General features: G+C 43.9%; 1 protein-coding gene across 1 annotated transcript in view; it reads left to right on the forward strand.

Moving 5' to 3' along the window:
• palb2 (partner and localizer of BRCA2) overlaps positions 1–14,934 on the forward strand; it is a 28,707-nt gene that overhangs the window by 1,577 nt on the left and 12,196 nt on the right. Inside the window, exons 3-9 of the mRNA XM_038820440.1 lie at positions 148–247; positions 673–2,445; positions 5,922–6,278; positions 7,274–7,809; positions 8,686–8,778; positions 9,285–9,446; positions 11,105–11,190. Coding sequence (XP_038676368.1) covers positions 148–247; positions 673–2,445; positions 5,922–6,278; positions 7,274–7,809; positions 8,686–8,778; positions 9,285–9,446; positions 11,105–11,190 — 3,107 coding nt within the window. The remainder of the gene's footprint in view (positions 1–147; positions 248–672; positions 2,446–5,921; positions 6,279–7,273; positions 7,810–8,685; positions 8,779–9,284; positions 9,447–11,104; positions 11,191–14,934) is intronic.

Here is a 14,934-nt window from a genome sequence, read left to right on the forward strand (position 1 = left end):
TAATGGCATTTGCTTCTGAGTTGGAAGGTAGTTGATTCAAGCCCCATTAAAGAAAGCCCCATTAAAGAACTTGAGTGCATAATTGAGGCTACCATCTCATTGACTTTATGTTGGCACATCTGTTAAACTTTTATTTTCTGTCACTAGCGTGCACAGAAAGCTGAACTTGTGCGGAATCATGTTAAAAACACCATTGCACACCAGAATCAGCCGCTGGAAGAGCAAAGCGCAACCCAGCAGACAACTGGTAAGTTTTCAGCAAATAATTTTAAACTTTAGAACGGATCTTGCTTTTGGGTGACTTGTTGATCATACTGACTTCAGTGATAGACTTTGCTACAACAAATGGAAAGCTTAAAGTGAATGTCACCGGGATACGCCTGCATTCTGTGCAAATTAAAATTGGGAGTTTACTTGCTTCTCAGTTGTCACCTACCCACTCTGCATCCATGCTGATTAAGAATAGGACCATTCGACCCCTCGAGCCTCTTCTGCCTGTTGGATAATGTAAAGTTGTTACACCAATGTTTTCTTTTAAAATAAAAACTCGTGGCCCTGTTTACCTTTTATATTCAGATTGTGTATCTGTCTCTGTTTCCTTCTCTTTCCCCCTCTCCCACAAGAAAAAGAAATTCAGAACCTAATGTATGTTTCTTAAATCTTTTTACAAAGGTGAGTCCTTGCCATTTTTGGATACGTATCAGTCAAGTTCTTCATATCAGAGAAGCCGAGTCCCAGAAAGCAAGGAGAAAAAATCAGCAGTGACCTTTAACCTTGAGCCTGAAATCATCGACTCCATTGGTGGCCCAAATGCGGCTTTGACAAGAACGTGTGAAAGTTTTGAAGACCCTTCAGCAGAACCCACCTTTTCCCCAGTGGTGGAAACAGGTCCTGTCACAAAGTCAGACATTCGAGTTCCAAGTCGTCTGAAACTGAAGAAAAAGAAGTCGGGTGAAGTACTGAAAAAGGGTGAAGCAGCCAATGAACTGAGTGCATCTCTGGCAAGTTCTGAAGAACCCTCTGTTAAAGAAATAGAAGAACTGGATTCAGCTGTTCATGAACAGAATGCAATATCTTCCTTCTTTAACAGAGGCAACGACGTCTCCACGGCACTAGGTAGAGATGTAAAGGAGAATGGTTCTCGCCAAGAAGACTCTGTGCCATTCAAAAATGAAGCACAAGAGGTAGAAGGTAATCACTTGACCTCGCACTTGGGCAGAACTATGAATGACACAGTCTGCTGCAGTCCTGGTGTCAAGTCTACAGCAGTGTCTGTGTGTGAAAATGAAGCTTTCAGTTCAAGGGATCCAGAGGCACTGACTGAAGCCACCCGGCCACAGCAAGAAGAGCTAAACTGCCACGAGGAACTCATTGTAGCTTCTGAGAGCAATCTTGCAAGTGAGGCAGTAGTGTCAGAACTAGATCGGCTGCAGGGAAATTCTGATTTACATGAAGCTTCAGAAGACAACCCACTGAACTCTTGTACCCTTGTTGAGGGTCTTCTCTTCCCTGTAGAGTATTATGTGCGGACAACCCGACGCATGACCAGCTGTCAGCAGCAGGTAGATCTCAACGCAGTGATTCACAGCCACTTGGGAAAGTGCAGAAGGGGTGGCAGAGGGAAGTCTAAGAAGTCCACACTTGATCAGGGCAACCCTGCAAAAGGCCTCCCCAAGGCTGAGGGAGAGATCAGCGACACATTATTACTTTTTAACAGTCAGGAGGATGATTTTGCAGCATCTAATGCAGCATCTTCACAGCATCACTCACAGTACCCCTGGAACACTGATGTTGATTCTCAAAGTATTAAATCGAACCATGTGAAAGGGAGAAAAAGAGATCGAGGAGGATGTATAAAACCCAAACTCACGGATGATACTAAGGTATTGAAAGTTACAGAGTGGACTTTAAACAATCACACAATTTCTGATGTTCAACATGTTGCAGCTTCTGATGTTCATAGTGAGAGAGAAAGCGAGGGGGATGAAAATAACTTCTGTCAGCCAGTGCCCAACACTTGTGAACTGTTTGGAAATACAGTAAATAAGTTGAGTGGTCATGATTTTTCGAGTATGACTAACTTTAATATCAAGAGTTCTAATCTGACTTTGGCTAAACCTAAACACATTGGGAAACCACTACAGGAGTCCATCGAAAGCCAGAGCAGTGATGTGTTAGTAAGGCCTTTCAAAGAAAACTTAAAAGGTTCTTCGACAGAACAGAGAGAGTCTGTTTCGGGTGTGCCAGAGCATCACTGCGGATTGAACAGTGATATCGACAGTCAGGAAATGGTCCCAGAGACTCAGCAAGATCCCTTTCTTGGCATCTCGATGAAGAAGAGTTTCAATGGTGCAAGGCAGTTGTTTCCATTGGGGGTAGAGTCGTACGGAGAGGACACTTTGGCCCAAGTGTCTCAGCCCAGAAGGAGGGTGAGACTCTCGAAAGGTGAGCACTGAATGCATTGTTGAATTTTGATAGATTTGACTGCCGGTCGCCTGACTTGATTCTTTGAGTGCCGACATTACAGAGTGGGTACAGCACATTAGTTTTTGTTTAGGAGAAGAAAAGAAAGAACTGGCACTTCTATAGCACCTTTCACAATCTCAGGAGGTCTAAAAATGCTACTCCGCCAAAAGATATACTTTATAAAGTGTAGTAATCATTGTTGTGGAGGATGAGGCTGATGAGCAGAGAGATTGCACTGAGCTATAGTTGGGTAGGTAGGAAATGAGAGGATTCATGGTGTCGTTAAGGAGTTTGCATGTCTATTATCATCATTTAATTAGCCCCAAGTTATGTGGATCCTAGGTATTTTTTGATTTTTAAGCTGAGGTGAGTATGATGTCGGACGGGGATGGCGTACGGGTAAGATATGTGGGTTTAGGAGGCAAGAAGAAAAGTGGGCGGCATGGTGGCACAGTGGTTAGCACTGCTGCCTCCGGCGCTGAAGACCGGGGTTCGATCCCAGCCCCTAGTCACTGTGTGTGTAAAGTTTGCGTGTTCTACCTGTGTCTGCGTGAGTTTCACCCCTGCAACCCAAAGATTTGCAGGTCAGGTGGATTGGCCACACTACATTGCCCCTTAATTTAAAAAAAAAGAATTGGGTACTCTAAATTTATTTTTTTTTTAAAGAAAAAAAAGGAAGGAAAGTGGCCACAATCAGATCCACCCGATCCCATGGAATGATGGAAAAGGTTTGAGGGACTGAATGGTCTCCACCTTACTCCTATGTATTATATTGAGTTTTGCCTTTGGGATTATCTTCAATCAATGAGCAATAGGTCCACTTCTTCCAATTAGAATTGAAAGTGCTGACTTTTAAAGAGCCATAACAATTGTGAAAAGTTTATTTACAGTTTTTACAAACACTGTTCTGTAATAGATCCCGGTGTAAGCACTGAACTCTGTGCAGTATGGTAAGGGTATCCTGGTGCTTGCACCATTGATGGACATATGCTTCATGAGAAGCCCCATGAGTGTAGTTAATTTGGAAAAATAGGGGTTATTACTGACTTTCGTCTCACCTGAATGTTTGCACATTTAATGATTTGCCAAACTTTTTCCATAACTGTGGAAGGCCCAATATGGTTAAATTGATACTGGGGCAGGCTTGGTAGACCAGCTGGTCTTCTCCTGCCAGTCAATTTCCATATGTAATACAAAACAAAGAACAAAGAAAAGTACAGCACAGGAACAGGCCCTTCGGCCCTCCAAGCCTGCGCCGACCAAGCTGCCCGTCTAAACTAAAACCTTCTACACTTCCAGGGTCCGTATCCTTCTATTCCCATCCTATTCATGTATTTGTCAAGATGCCCCTTAAACGTCACTATCGTCCCTGCTTCCACCACCTCCTCCGGCAGCGAGTTCCAGGCACCCATTACCCTCTGTGTAAAAAACTTGCCTCGTACATCTCCTCTAAACCTTGCTCCTCGCACCTTAAACCTATGCCCCCTAGTAATTGACCCCTCTACCCTGGGAAAAAGCCTCTGCTGACCCACTCTGTCCATGCCCCTCATAATTTGTAGACCTCTATCAGATCGCCCCTCAACCTCTGTTGTTCCAGTGAGAACAAACCGAGTTTATTCAACCTCTCCTCATAGCTAATGCCCTCCATACCAGGCAACATCCTGGTAAATCTCTTCTGCACCCTCTCTAAAGCCTTCATCCTTCTGGTAGTGTGGTGACCAGAATTGAACACTATACTCCCAAGTGTAGCCTAACTCAGGTTCTATACAGCTGCAACATGACTTGCCAATTTTTATACTCAGTGCCCCGCCCAAGCATGCCGTATGCCTTCTTGACTACCTTCTCCACCTGTGTTGCCCCTTTCAGTGACCTGTGGACCTGTACACCAAGATCTCTCTGACCGTCAATATTCTTGAGGGTTCTACCATTCACTGTATATTCCCTACCTGCATTAGACCTTCCAAAATGCATTACCTCACATTTGTCTGGATTAAACTCCATCTGCCATCTCTCCGCCCAAGTCTCCAAACGATCTAAATCCTGCTGTATCCTCTGACAGTCCTCATCTCTATCCGCGATTCCACCAATCTTTGTGTCGTCTGCCAACTTACTAATCGGACCAGTTACATTTTCCTCCACGGAAAACGTGGAGGAAACTACGAACAGCAAAGGTCCCAGCACTGATCCCTGCGGAACACCACTAGTCACAGCCCTCCAATCAGAAAAGCACCCTTCCATTGCTACTCTCTGCCTTCTGTGACCTAGCCAGTTCTGTATCCATCTTGCTCACCCCTGATCCCGTGTGACTTCACCTTTTGTACCAGTCTGCCATGAGGGACCTTGTCAAAGGCCTTACTGAAGTCCATATAGACGACATCCACATCAGACTGAATCATCTTTGTGACCTCCTTGAAAAACTCATCAAGTATTAGCCTCTCGCTAATACATCCATTTGCTTCCAAATGGGAGTAGATCCTGTCTCGAAGAATTCTCTCCAGTGATTTCCCTACCACTGATGTAAGGCTCACCGGCCTGTAGTTTCCCGGATTATCCTTGCTATCCTTCTTAAACAAAGGAACAACATTGGCTATTCTCCAGTCCTCCGGGACATCACCTGAAGACAGTGAGGATCCAAATACCCTCACTTAAAAGCTGTGATTGCTTTCCTGAAAATCACGAAACAACTTTAGGTGAGTCGGAATCAATGTTAAAGCTTGGGGTTAAGTTCCTTTGGACATTTCTCGCCTGGGGGAAAGATAATGTACAAGTTGAAACAATGTACCATACTTGTGCAGCACTCTGCTTTCCTAGCTGAAATAACTTGCAAACTAAAATGCATCATTAAATGTGAAATAAATATAATACACAAATTAAATAACTTCTAAAAATTACAGTACTATACCCACCTTGGTACAGTACATTTAGAGTTCAGGCTCCATCTAGTGGTAGAGGTTGATTGGTGCAGTTAGCAGCTACCCACACTGACCAGCTTCTGCCAGCAGATGGAGACCAGGACTTAATGCATGTTAAGGATTTGGGGGCCACTGAAGAACAGACTCAAAGGAGTCATAAGAACGGATGCCCAGAGGCAAGAGGGGGTGGTGGGAGTGTGCGGGGGAGCCAGTAATTAAGGACTAGGGCTCGGCATCTGGTGGGGGAGAGGGGGGATGTTGCAGGGAGAGGCATGGTCGAGAGTCACATTGGAGATGGAGCGATAAGGCCGGGAGTTGGAGGAAGGGGGAAGGGGGGGGGGGGGGGGGGGGGCGGTGTCTTGAGCAGACAGTTCACAGAAGAGGCTGCCTGTGGAAAACTATGTTAAAGTGAAACTGGCAGCGTTAAGTGAGTCTACTTTTTGAACGGTGTTAAAGTGAAAAAGTAAGTTGGTGTTGAGCAAGGACTTACTGTACATTCGAGATTGTACATTTGATGTAATGCGATTTGTGTATTCCCAATAGGTAACTGTTATCGTAGAACACGTTCAAGCTCCAGGAAACCCACCGCTCGACTTGAAGATGGAACACTGACCTGCTCTGAACCATTGCTCGCCGTTAAAAAGCCTGTTGTCAAAAAACTGTTTCACAGCCTGGAGATCCAGGATTTTGACCTCCCTGATGAAGAATACGGTCAACTTAAAGAGAAGCTAAAAGCAGAATCTTTGAGGAAATCGCTTCTTCCTTCCCAGCACAATATCGTTGACTGTACTGTGGAAACTCGGGTGGAAACAGAGAATTGGGACGCAGGGCACTGTGACAGTCCACATTCACAGGACATTAAACAAGCGACAGAAAGCTGTGAGGAACACCACCCACAAAGTAAGATTGTTCAGTCATTCCTAAAGAAGATCTTAATATTCCAATCAAAGTTTACAGTTTTATGTTTAATTACCCAACATTTACCTTATTCCCTTTTCCAAGTTAGATATCCTATAAACTAATATATTCCAAGAGATTGGACAAACAATACATCATGGCACAAATTTATCTTTATCCTATTAGCAGAGCTTATTTGTATAAGCTATTTATGAATCATACCCACACAGTACAAATATTTTGCCTATTAACTATAGACTGTATGCATATTGGCCTGTGAGAGCGGTGAAGATATTGGGCGAGATTCTCTATTAGCTGACGGCGAATTCGGGAAAGGCGATTGGGCGGAGAATCGGTTCCAACACCGAAATCGTGGCAGGCGCTGATTTGACTCCCAAACGCAATGCTCCAGCACCTCGAAAACGGCGTCAGTACGTTCCAGACAGTAGACACCGTTTACATATCATTAACAGGCTCGATCCGGTATTCTGCTGGGCCTCCACGAATCTCCGCCCCCGATGGGCTGAGTTCCCGATGCCGTGGTTCACTGTGCTTTTAAAAATCGTGAACTGGCGTGGTGGCTGCAGAGGGAGAAGGGGGATACGGAAGGTGTCCAATATCACCATCGTTTGCTGACGGTTGTGCCGCTGGCGCTTCTGCCAGGCCCCCCCCCCCCCCCCCCCCCCGGATGCCCTCTGGCTCCAGCCGACCCATCGGGTGTATGGGTGCACTCCACCACAACCAGTGACAGCTTTTTGGCTGGTATGAGTGTGTGTGGGGAGTGTAATGTGTGTGTGTGGCTGCAGCTTGTCTGCCTCCCATGTGTCGATCACAGACCCGGCGACTCCCGCACCGTTTTTCATTGGAAACGATTGTGTTCCAACCAACACCGGTGCTAGCCTCTCAACGGTAGCGGAATCAGTCTAGGTGCGGCAATGGTTTGTCTGTCTTAAAAGTCCATGGTGATGGTTTATATGTATATATGTTTTTTCACCTAGAGAGTTTAGACCACAAGAAATGGAGCAGGACCCCAGAGGAGCCAGCAGCAGATGGTGCAATTAGCCCTTCCAATCAGAAAAGACCAGAAGATACATCTGGCTGTAAACTGTCCTCCAGCGTTCTGCTGTCAACACCTTCCTGTACTCCACAGGCAGGGAACGTCCACCAGCGTGAGCAAGGTGCAGGTAGCCCTGTGTTCCCTTCACTTGGCTTCACTCCTGCATTTGGTTCTTCAGTCCTTTCCCAAAATAACCATCGAAATCAAGACTCTCTCCAAACTGGCACACTATCACATGCGTGTGAGGACGTTCAGAATAATGATGGGAGCTGTGGGCAAACGTTACAGACATCTGCTGAAGGGGCGGTGCCAGTAGTAAATAGAGAAGACACTCTGTCTGCAAGGGAACATCTAGATGCAGGTGAACAACCTCCGGAGCAGTTCCACGGCAGTTGTGCGACAAAGATCAGTCAGTCAGAGATGTTGAACGAGGATTGTGCGGTGAAATTTGCTGAAGCGGGCACTGCAATTGAAGAGGTATGATTTTTGTTTCACGGCATGCGCTGGTTCGTGTGGTGCAAGATTCGTTGCCATGAAGTGTTGAGTGCAGGGTAAGGCATAACGAGTCCTTTACCTTGTGTGTTGCTGTGGCAGAAGTGCAAAGTAGAGGTCAATGACTCTCCCACAAGGGACTATCTTATCCGGTGGGCCACTCTGCTGAGCCAGCCTGCTACAACTTGCCTCCCTTTAGTGAAAGGTATGTGTGACTGACCGAGGTGCAGAATTTAAAAAAGCATAGATTTCTTTGAACCTCTGATCTGTCCGTGCTGCAGAGAGCAGCAGTTCCTACCTGTAACTCTATATAATCTACCGAAACAAAAGAAAAGCAATTATTATTTGTAATTATGTTACATCTGCCACCTTTAGTGGCTGTTTCCTTGCCCCCTCCAATGTTGTCCCAAATGCCTTTGGTGGGAAACAGCATTAAGTGAGGACATGTGTCCATATAGCAGCTTGGCCGTTTTCATTTACCGTTGAACCTTGGTTGGGGAGAGCACTGACTTTGTACAGGCACCTGGAGTCCACCAATTCTACATTCCTTTTTTTAAATTTAGAGTACCCAATTTTTTTTCCAATTAAGAGGCAATTTAGCGTGGCCAATCCACCTACCCTGCACATCTTTGGGTTGTGGGGGTGAAACCCACGCAAACACGGGGAGAATGTGCAAACTCCACACGGACAGTGACCCAGAGCTGGGATCGGACCTGGGACCTCGGCGCCGTGAGGCAGCAGCAGTGCTACCCACTGCGCCACCATGCTGCCCCAATTCTGCATTCTTGAATAGGGTGTGTGTATTGATCTTTTATCGTTTCTAAAAGCCTTCTGACTAAATTTTGTGGGATTTTTTGGTAGGGAAATGATGATGCCTTGACTTCTGCTCCTTCTGCCCATCAGCTTGAGCAAAGCCTGAAGCGACAAACCTTGCAGTTAATCTCCACTTTACAGGTTAGTAAATACTGAACACTGCCAAGATTTAAAAGGTCGCGTTTTCTCTGCAAAGTGACTGAGCTGCAATGATACAACCTGATTTCAAAACTGACCCGATGGTTCAAAATATTGACGAGTTCTGTACTAGCCCCTAGGAATGATGCTGGGAACTCTGGATGAACAAAGTTCCACGAAATTAGCTATCACACGAACAACAGGAGGAACAAATTGTCTTATTTTAAACAGGAAATGTGAACTTGTGGTTCTTCAGAAGGTCACATTTTAACTGTTCAAAACTCCTGGGCAGATATAGAAGCCTATTTTCTGAATGCACAAACTTGGCTGGGAGCCTTTTGATTTTGTATTATATGTACAGGATGTGGGAGAGACACTCTGTTGATAGAACTGGTCCTATGTAGTAGCCATGTTGGTTGTTGTGCAGTAGAGTTGCTCTGTAAGAGAAATAGCTTATCGTTGTATTAATATTTAAAGAGGCTAAATTATTTTATCACTTGTATTTGTAGAATCCATCCACTTCCTGTGTTACTGATTTGTGTACAGTGTTCTGGATAGTGAGCGGGACAAAAGCCTTGTGTATTGCTTGTGCTTGTGAAACAGCAGTATTCTTGTGGGCCCCACAGCAACTAAACCAGTGGACTAACATCCACACATGGGCCTTTGATAAGGTAAGGATGCCTGTTCTTTTCTAGTTGCAAATCACCTTAATTCTGGTCTGACTGTCTAATAGTCAGTGCTCAATAGTTCACTTTGAACAGCAATTAAAGTAAATGTTTGACTCAAATGCTTGAAGTTCTGTCAGAGTTGCTTTTATTCTTTCACGGGATGGGGGTGTCGCTGGCTAGCCAGCAATTCTATTGCCCATCTCTATAATTGCCCTTGAGAAGGATTTGGGATACTGCAGCCTCACGACGCCAAGGTCCCAGGTTCGATCCCGGTCCTGGGTCACTGTCCGTGTGGAGTTTGCACATTCTCCCTGTGTCTGCGTGGGTCTCATCCCCACAACCCAAAGATGTGCAGGGTGGGTGGACTGGCCATGCCCCTTAATTGGAAAAACAAAATTATTGGATACTCTAAATTAATTTTTTTTTAAAGAGAAGGATTCTGGATGCCATGTCAGAATTATAAATGTAAAGCCTTATCAGTCTGCCTCGTGATATCTGTGAAAACTGACAGGCAGCAGCAGCTAATGAGGGTCTTCCGCATAAATGGAATCTATGAAAAAAGTTGGAATGGTGTGTTTAATAATAAACAGTATTGGTGTTACAAGTTGGAACATAGCACCAGCGCACTTTTAGACCCCCTGCTCTCCTCTCATCCCGAAATATCCCTTGCATATCCAGATTCCTTTCCCAGAGGTTGGGAGGAAACTTTTTTGTTTCTTTTTTTTAAAAATAAATAAATTTAGAGTACCCAATTATTTTTTTTCCCAAATAAGGGGCAATTTTAGGGTGGTCAATCTACCTAGTCTGCACATCTTTTTGTGTTATGGGGGGTGGAGAACCCCACAGACACTCTGAGAATGTGCAAACTCCTCACGGACAGTGACCCAGGGCTGGGATCGAACCCTGGTCCTCAGCACTGTGATGCAGCAGTGCTAACCACTGTGCCGCCGTGGGCATTGTTTCCTATTGGTTATGTTCCATAACTAGTTGGCAGCTGTTTGGTTTTGTGTACAGCTGGTATTGTGTTTTGGAATACAAGCTGAGCAGGAAAGACTATTCACAGAGGGGCGATACGTGGCACAGTGGTTAGCATTGCTGCCTACGGCGCTGAGGACCCGGGTTCGAATCGCAGGCCTGGGTCACTGTCCGTGCGGAGTTTGCACATTCTCCCCATGTCTGCGTGGATTTCACCCCCACAGCCCAAAGATGTGCAGGGTAGGTGAATTGGCCATGCTAAATTGCCCCTTAATTGGAAAAAAAAATAATTGGGTACTCTAAATTTATTTTTAAAAAAGGAAAGACGGGCAGCATGGTGGCCTAGTGGTTAGCACAACCGCCTCACGGCGCTGAGGTCCCAGGTTCGATCCCGGCTCTGGGTCACTGTCCATGTGGAGTTTGCACATTCTCCCCGTGTCTGCGTGGGTTTCGCCCCCACAACCCAAAAATGTGCAGAGTAGGTGGATTGGCCACGCTAAATTGCCCCTTAATTGGAAAAAATAATTGGGTAATCTAAATTTATTTTAAAAAAATAATAAATAAAAAAATAAAAATAAATTTTTTTAAAAAGAAAAAAAAAGGAAAGACATGGTTGTCGCGATTAGATTTTTATTTTTAACCTGATTTTTATGTTGATTTGGTCCCCACTCCCCTGTCTCTTGCAGGTTCCTATAATCGAACTCATCCCCATTCCAGATGCTGTGAATATCCTGTGTGTGGCCTTTGGAAGCCTGGAGATAAGAGAAGTGAAGTAAGGCACATTGATAAGACTTGACAATACGGCAGAACTGATTGATTACGCATGCACATTATTTTTCAGAGAATTGGGGGTTTCACACTGAATGTTAAAGTGTGGAGCACTTTTGTATCCTGACACACTTTTCTGAAATTGGATATTTTTGTGCTATTTGCGCTTTCTCAGATAGGCTATTTTCATAAAAATAATCAATTCTACAGTGTATTGTTATATTTTATAACTAAACTGTTGGAATTGAGCCCCCCTCTCCGTTCATTGTTCTTTACACGTCACCACATGCCAATGATGCAGTGATGGTGTTGCTCATTATGCTTTTCCTTAATTTGCTCTGTTTTAATTACCTTTGCTCAAGAGTCGCCAGTTATCTTTCTGATACCACCACAAGGTTCAAAACCGAATACTGATCAATGACTCGACACACCAGTTAGTAAGTTTGAAACAATGCACATTTATTTACACACACAGTCAATTATTACTCATGCACAAACTCTACTCACTAAACTACAACTACTACTAAAAGCCTATACTTAGCTTCGAGTGCCCACTCAGTCAGAGGAACAGTGGCCGTTGTCCGGTTCTGATACTGCTGGCTTCGAACTGGTATAGAATAGTAGCTAGGAGCGTCTATCTCGTAGCGTGCATTGACCTTAGACTTACTTGGCTCGTGCTTGGCGGGCCTCTCGTCGCTGAGAGCCAAAGGCCAAGTCGAAGATGGGGAAAATAAGAGTAAAAGAGCGTACTGACCTTGGGGACTCTGTTTTATAGCCCCCAGGGTTTCGCGCCCTTCTGGGCGGACCCTGGGCTTGGTCCTAATTAATTGGACCATGTCCCAATCATTTGTATCGATTCTCTCCAATAACGGGGTCGTTCCCCGGTCGTTGGGCGGGCTATAGGTAACCATTGGCCTGCCTTTGTTTTAGCTCCCACTGGCGCCGGGGAGTCTGTCCTGATACCGATTGTTTCAATGTTTCTTTTTGTCCCCGGAGATAGCTCATTACTATGCTAATGGCTTGTAGTTTCAGTTCTGTCTGGGTTCTGCAAGTTCCAATACACAGGGAACCTTGCACCTGCTTGTTTTCCTAGTGCTGTCCATTTTTCCCTGCACTCTTTGCGAGTATCCATTTTGGAATCGGGACGTGGCCACCCCAGGTGGCTACAATGGGAAATGAGCTTGCACATTGCCAGGCTGAGATGTGGACATAGAACACCAAACCCAGGCCAACACCTGCCATGCTGGGTGAGGAAAGCAGTAGGGGAGTCTTCTCTGGCCCATATAGATACCCCTCTTTGCAATTTATTTTGGCATAGATAAAAGGCCTGCAGTGATCCTTAGAGATAAATACTAAGTAGTGTGGTGACACTAGGCAAAACTGTTTTCTGAGGCTAATTGAGTTCTGAAGGAAGATCATAGGCATTACATATAGGTGTGGTTGCTGCAGTGGCGTGCAGAGGTCTGGTGATGCCTGGGAAAATCTTGATTGTATGCCCCAAAGACTCGAAGTATAAGGCCTAATATACTGAGAAATATTATGAGAAAGGAAAACATTTTGAATATATAAACACAGATGAAACATGAAATAAACGCTTTATTCGATTTTAATATAAATCAATCAAATTTATTAAGTTCTTTTCCCCAAATGATACCTCCTGTCACAAAACACCTGAACTACTTCACTTTTTACATCAGCTGTGAGAAATTCTTTTTCAATACTTATTAAAGCCAGGTTGGTCAGTCGCTCCTGTGACATAGAAGACCTCAGATATGTTTTTATTAATTTCAGTTTTGAAAATTACCTTTCACAGCTTGCGACTGAAAATGCGATTGTAAACAGTAATCTGTATGAAACACACAGCGTTGGAAAGACATCCCTCCCATACTGCAGGAAAGACTCCAGAGCATCTTTAGGATCGGGGGAATTCTATTCCCTCCAGCTCAAAGGAGCATCACAAAATCAATAATTTCGTCATATAACTGAATTGCAACCACATCATTGTCATAATAATTTGCAAAGTCTGAACATTCCTTTTTTAATTTCTCTCTTTCTTGTTCATCTTCAATCACTACTGAATTCAAGTTCAGAAGAAAAGAAAATCGGTCACTGAGCCTTTGAAGACGGACACTGCGGTCTTCAATTTCAGTTTTTAATCTGTTCACAATCTCTACCATTACTCTATTCATTTCTTCTTGTGCCGTCAGTCCACTATCTCTTGCTGACTCTCCAGGCATTATTATTCTTCTCCTTGTTCGTGCAATTGGTATTCCCCAATTTTCACAATAGTCATTGGCTAAATCTATTGCATTGTGGATAATTTCGTCATTCTTCAAATTCAAGATATGAATAAGTCCTCTCAGATCACAAGAAGCTTCATGGAACCCCATTTTCAGATCCTGCAAACGGTTTGAGACTTTCTCCACTGATGATAAAACTGAGTACCAAAAATTTAATAAAGCTATAAACGGGAACTGTTGAATAGAGTTCAGTAGCGATCCTGCATCAGATTTAGTTTCCCTTGAAAATTCTCCTTCCAGCAGGTGTTGAAGGCTTGCAATAACGTTGTCACACTCTTCGTGGATTACTTGCACAGCATCAGGGCTGGAACTCCATCTTGTGTCACACTGTCTTTTCACAGTCCGAGTGACAAATGATTTTAACACTTCCCAATGAGAAGTAGATGAAGAAAAAAAAGTAAAGAGTTTTTCTAGAATGCCAAAAAATGTAACAACAACAGGTTGCACCTCATTTGCATGGACACAGGCCAAATTGAGGCTGTGGTTCTCGCAGTTCACAAACACAGCTTTTGGGTTCACTTCAAGAATTTTTTGTTGAACACCTCCTCTCACTCCAGCCATAACTGCTGCGTTATCATATGCTTGACCACGACAGTCATTCATGGAAATTTTGTCTTCTTCCAATTTTTCCTGAATTTTATTTACCAGGCTGACTGCATCTTTCTTGTTGACTTGAAAAAATCCCAGAAATGTCTCCTTTATTTCTACTTTTCTGTTTTCATCAATATGAATTTCTCCAAGTGGAGAAACCGTCTTCTTTTCCAAAGTTTGACACAGACGACAAATGCTCCTTTGAAAACAAAAATCAAACAAAACAGTAGCATGCTTTCCGATATGGAGAGTATAACAACCATTTTCTCTCCACAATTTCTCCGTTTGTGGAAACTTTATCAAACCACTGTTTGGAAAATGATCTTCCATCCTTCTCAGCAAATGGACCACTTTTATTCTGATATCTTTCAGGGCCATGTTGTAATATTGTCATCTTCAAATGATCTGGAATCGGTTTCTTCAAACAGCCAAAACCGCTTCTTTGCAAAAATATGCTAAAATCTTCTTTATTATCTTCACACGGATCATCATCCTGACAACGAGACTGAGGAGAGAGAGTATTATGTTCTGACCGAACTGAATCCGTATCAGAAAAATCCTTCTCTGCACCCACATCATCTTTTACTTCTCCAGGTTCTCCTACTTCTTCTTTACTTCTTTTTATCCATGCATCTAATGCCCCTCTTTGATGGGACTCTTCTTCGACTCTGGCCCTCTTTTTTTTCCTGTTCTGTGCTCCAGTCGGTTGTACATGAAATACTCGTAACATTTCATTTTCTATCTCAAAAACCGTAAGACGCATGAGAAAATGGGAAGAAAATGGTAAACAATCGGTCAGTTGCAGACGGATAAACCATATTTCATTTCTTTGTTCCTTCGTATCAAATTATTTCACA

Source organism: Scyliorhinus canicula, chromosome 15 (genome assembly GCF_902713615.1).
Source record: "Scyliorhinus canicula chromosome 15, sScyCan1.1, whole genome shotgun sequence".
Taxonomy (NCBI): Eukaryota; Metazoa; Chordata; class Chondrichthyes; order Carcharhiniformes; family Scyliorhinidae; genus Scyliorhinus; species Scyliorhinus canicula.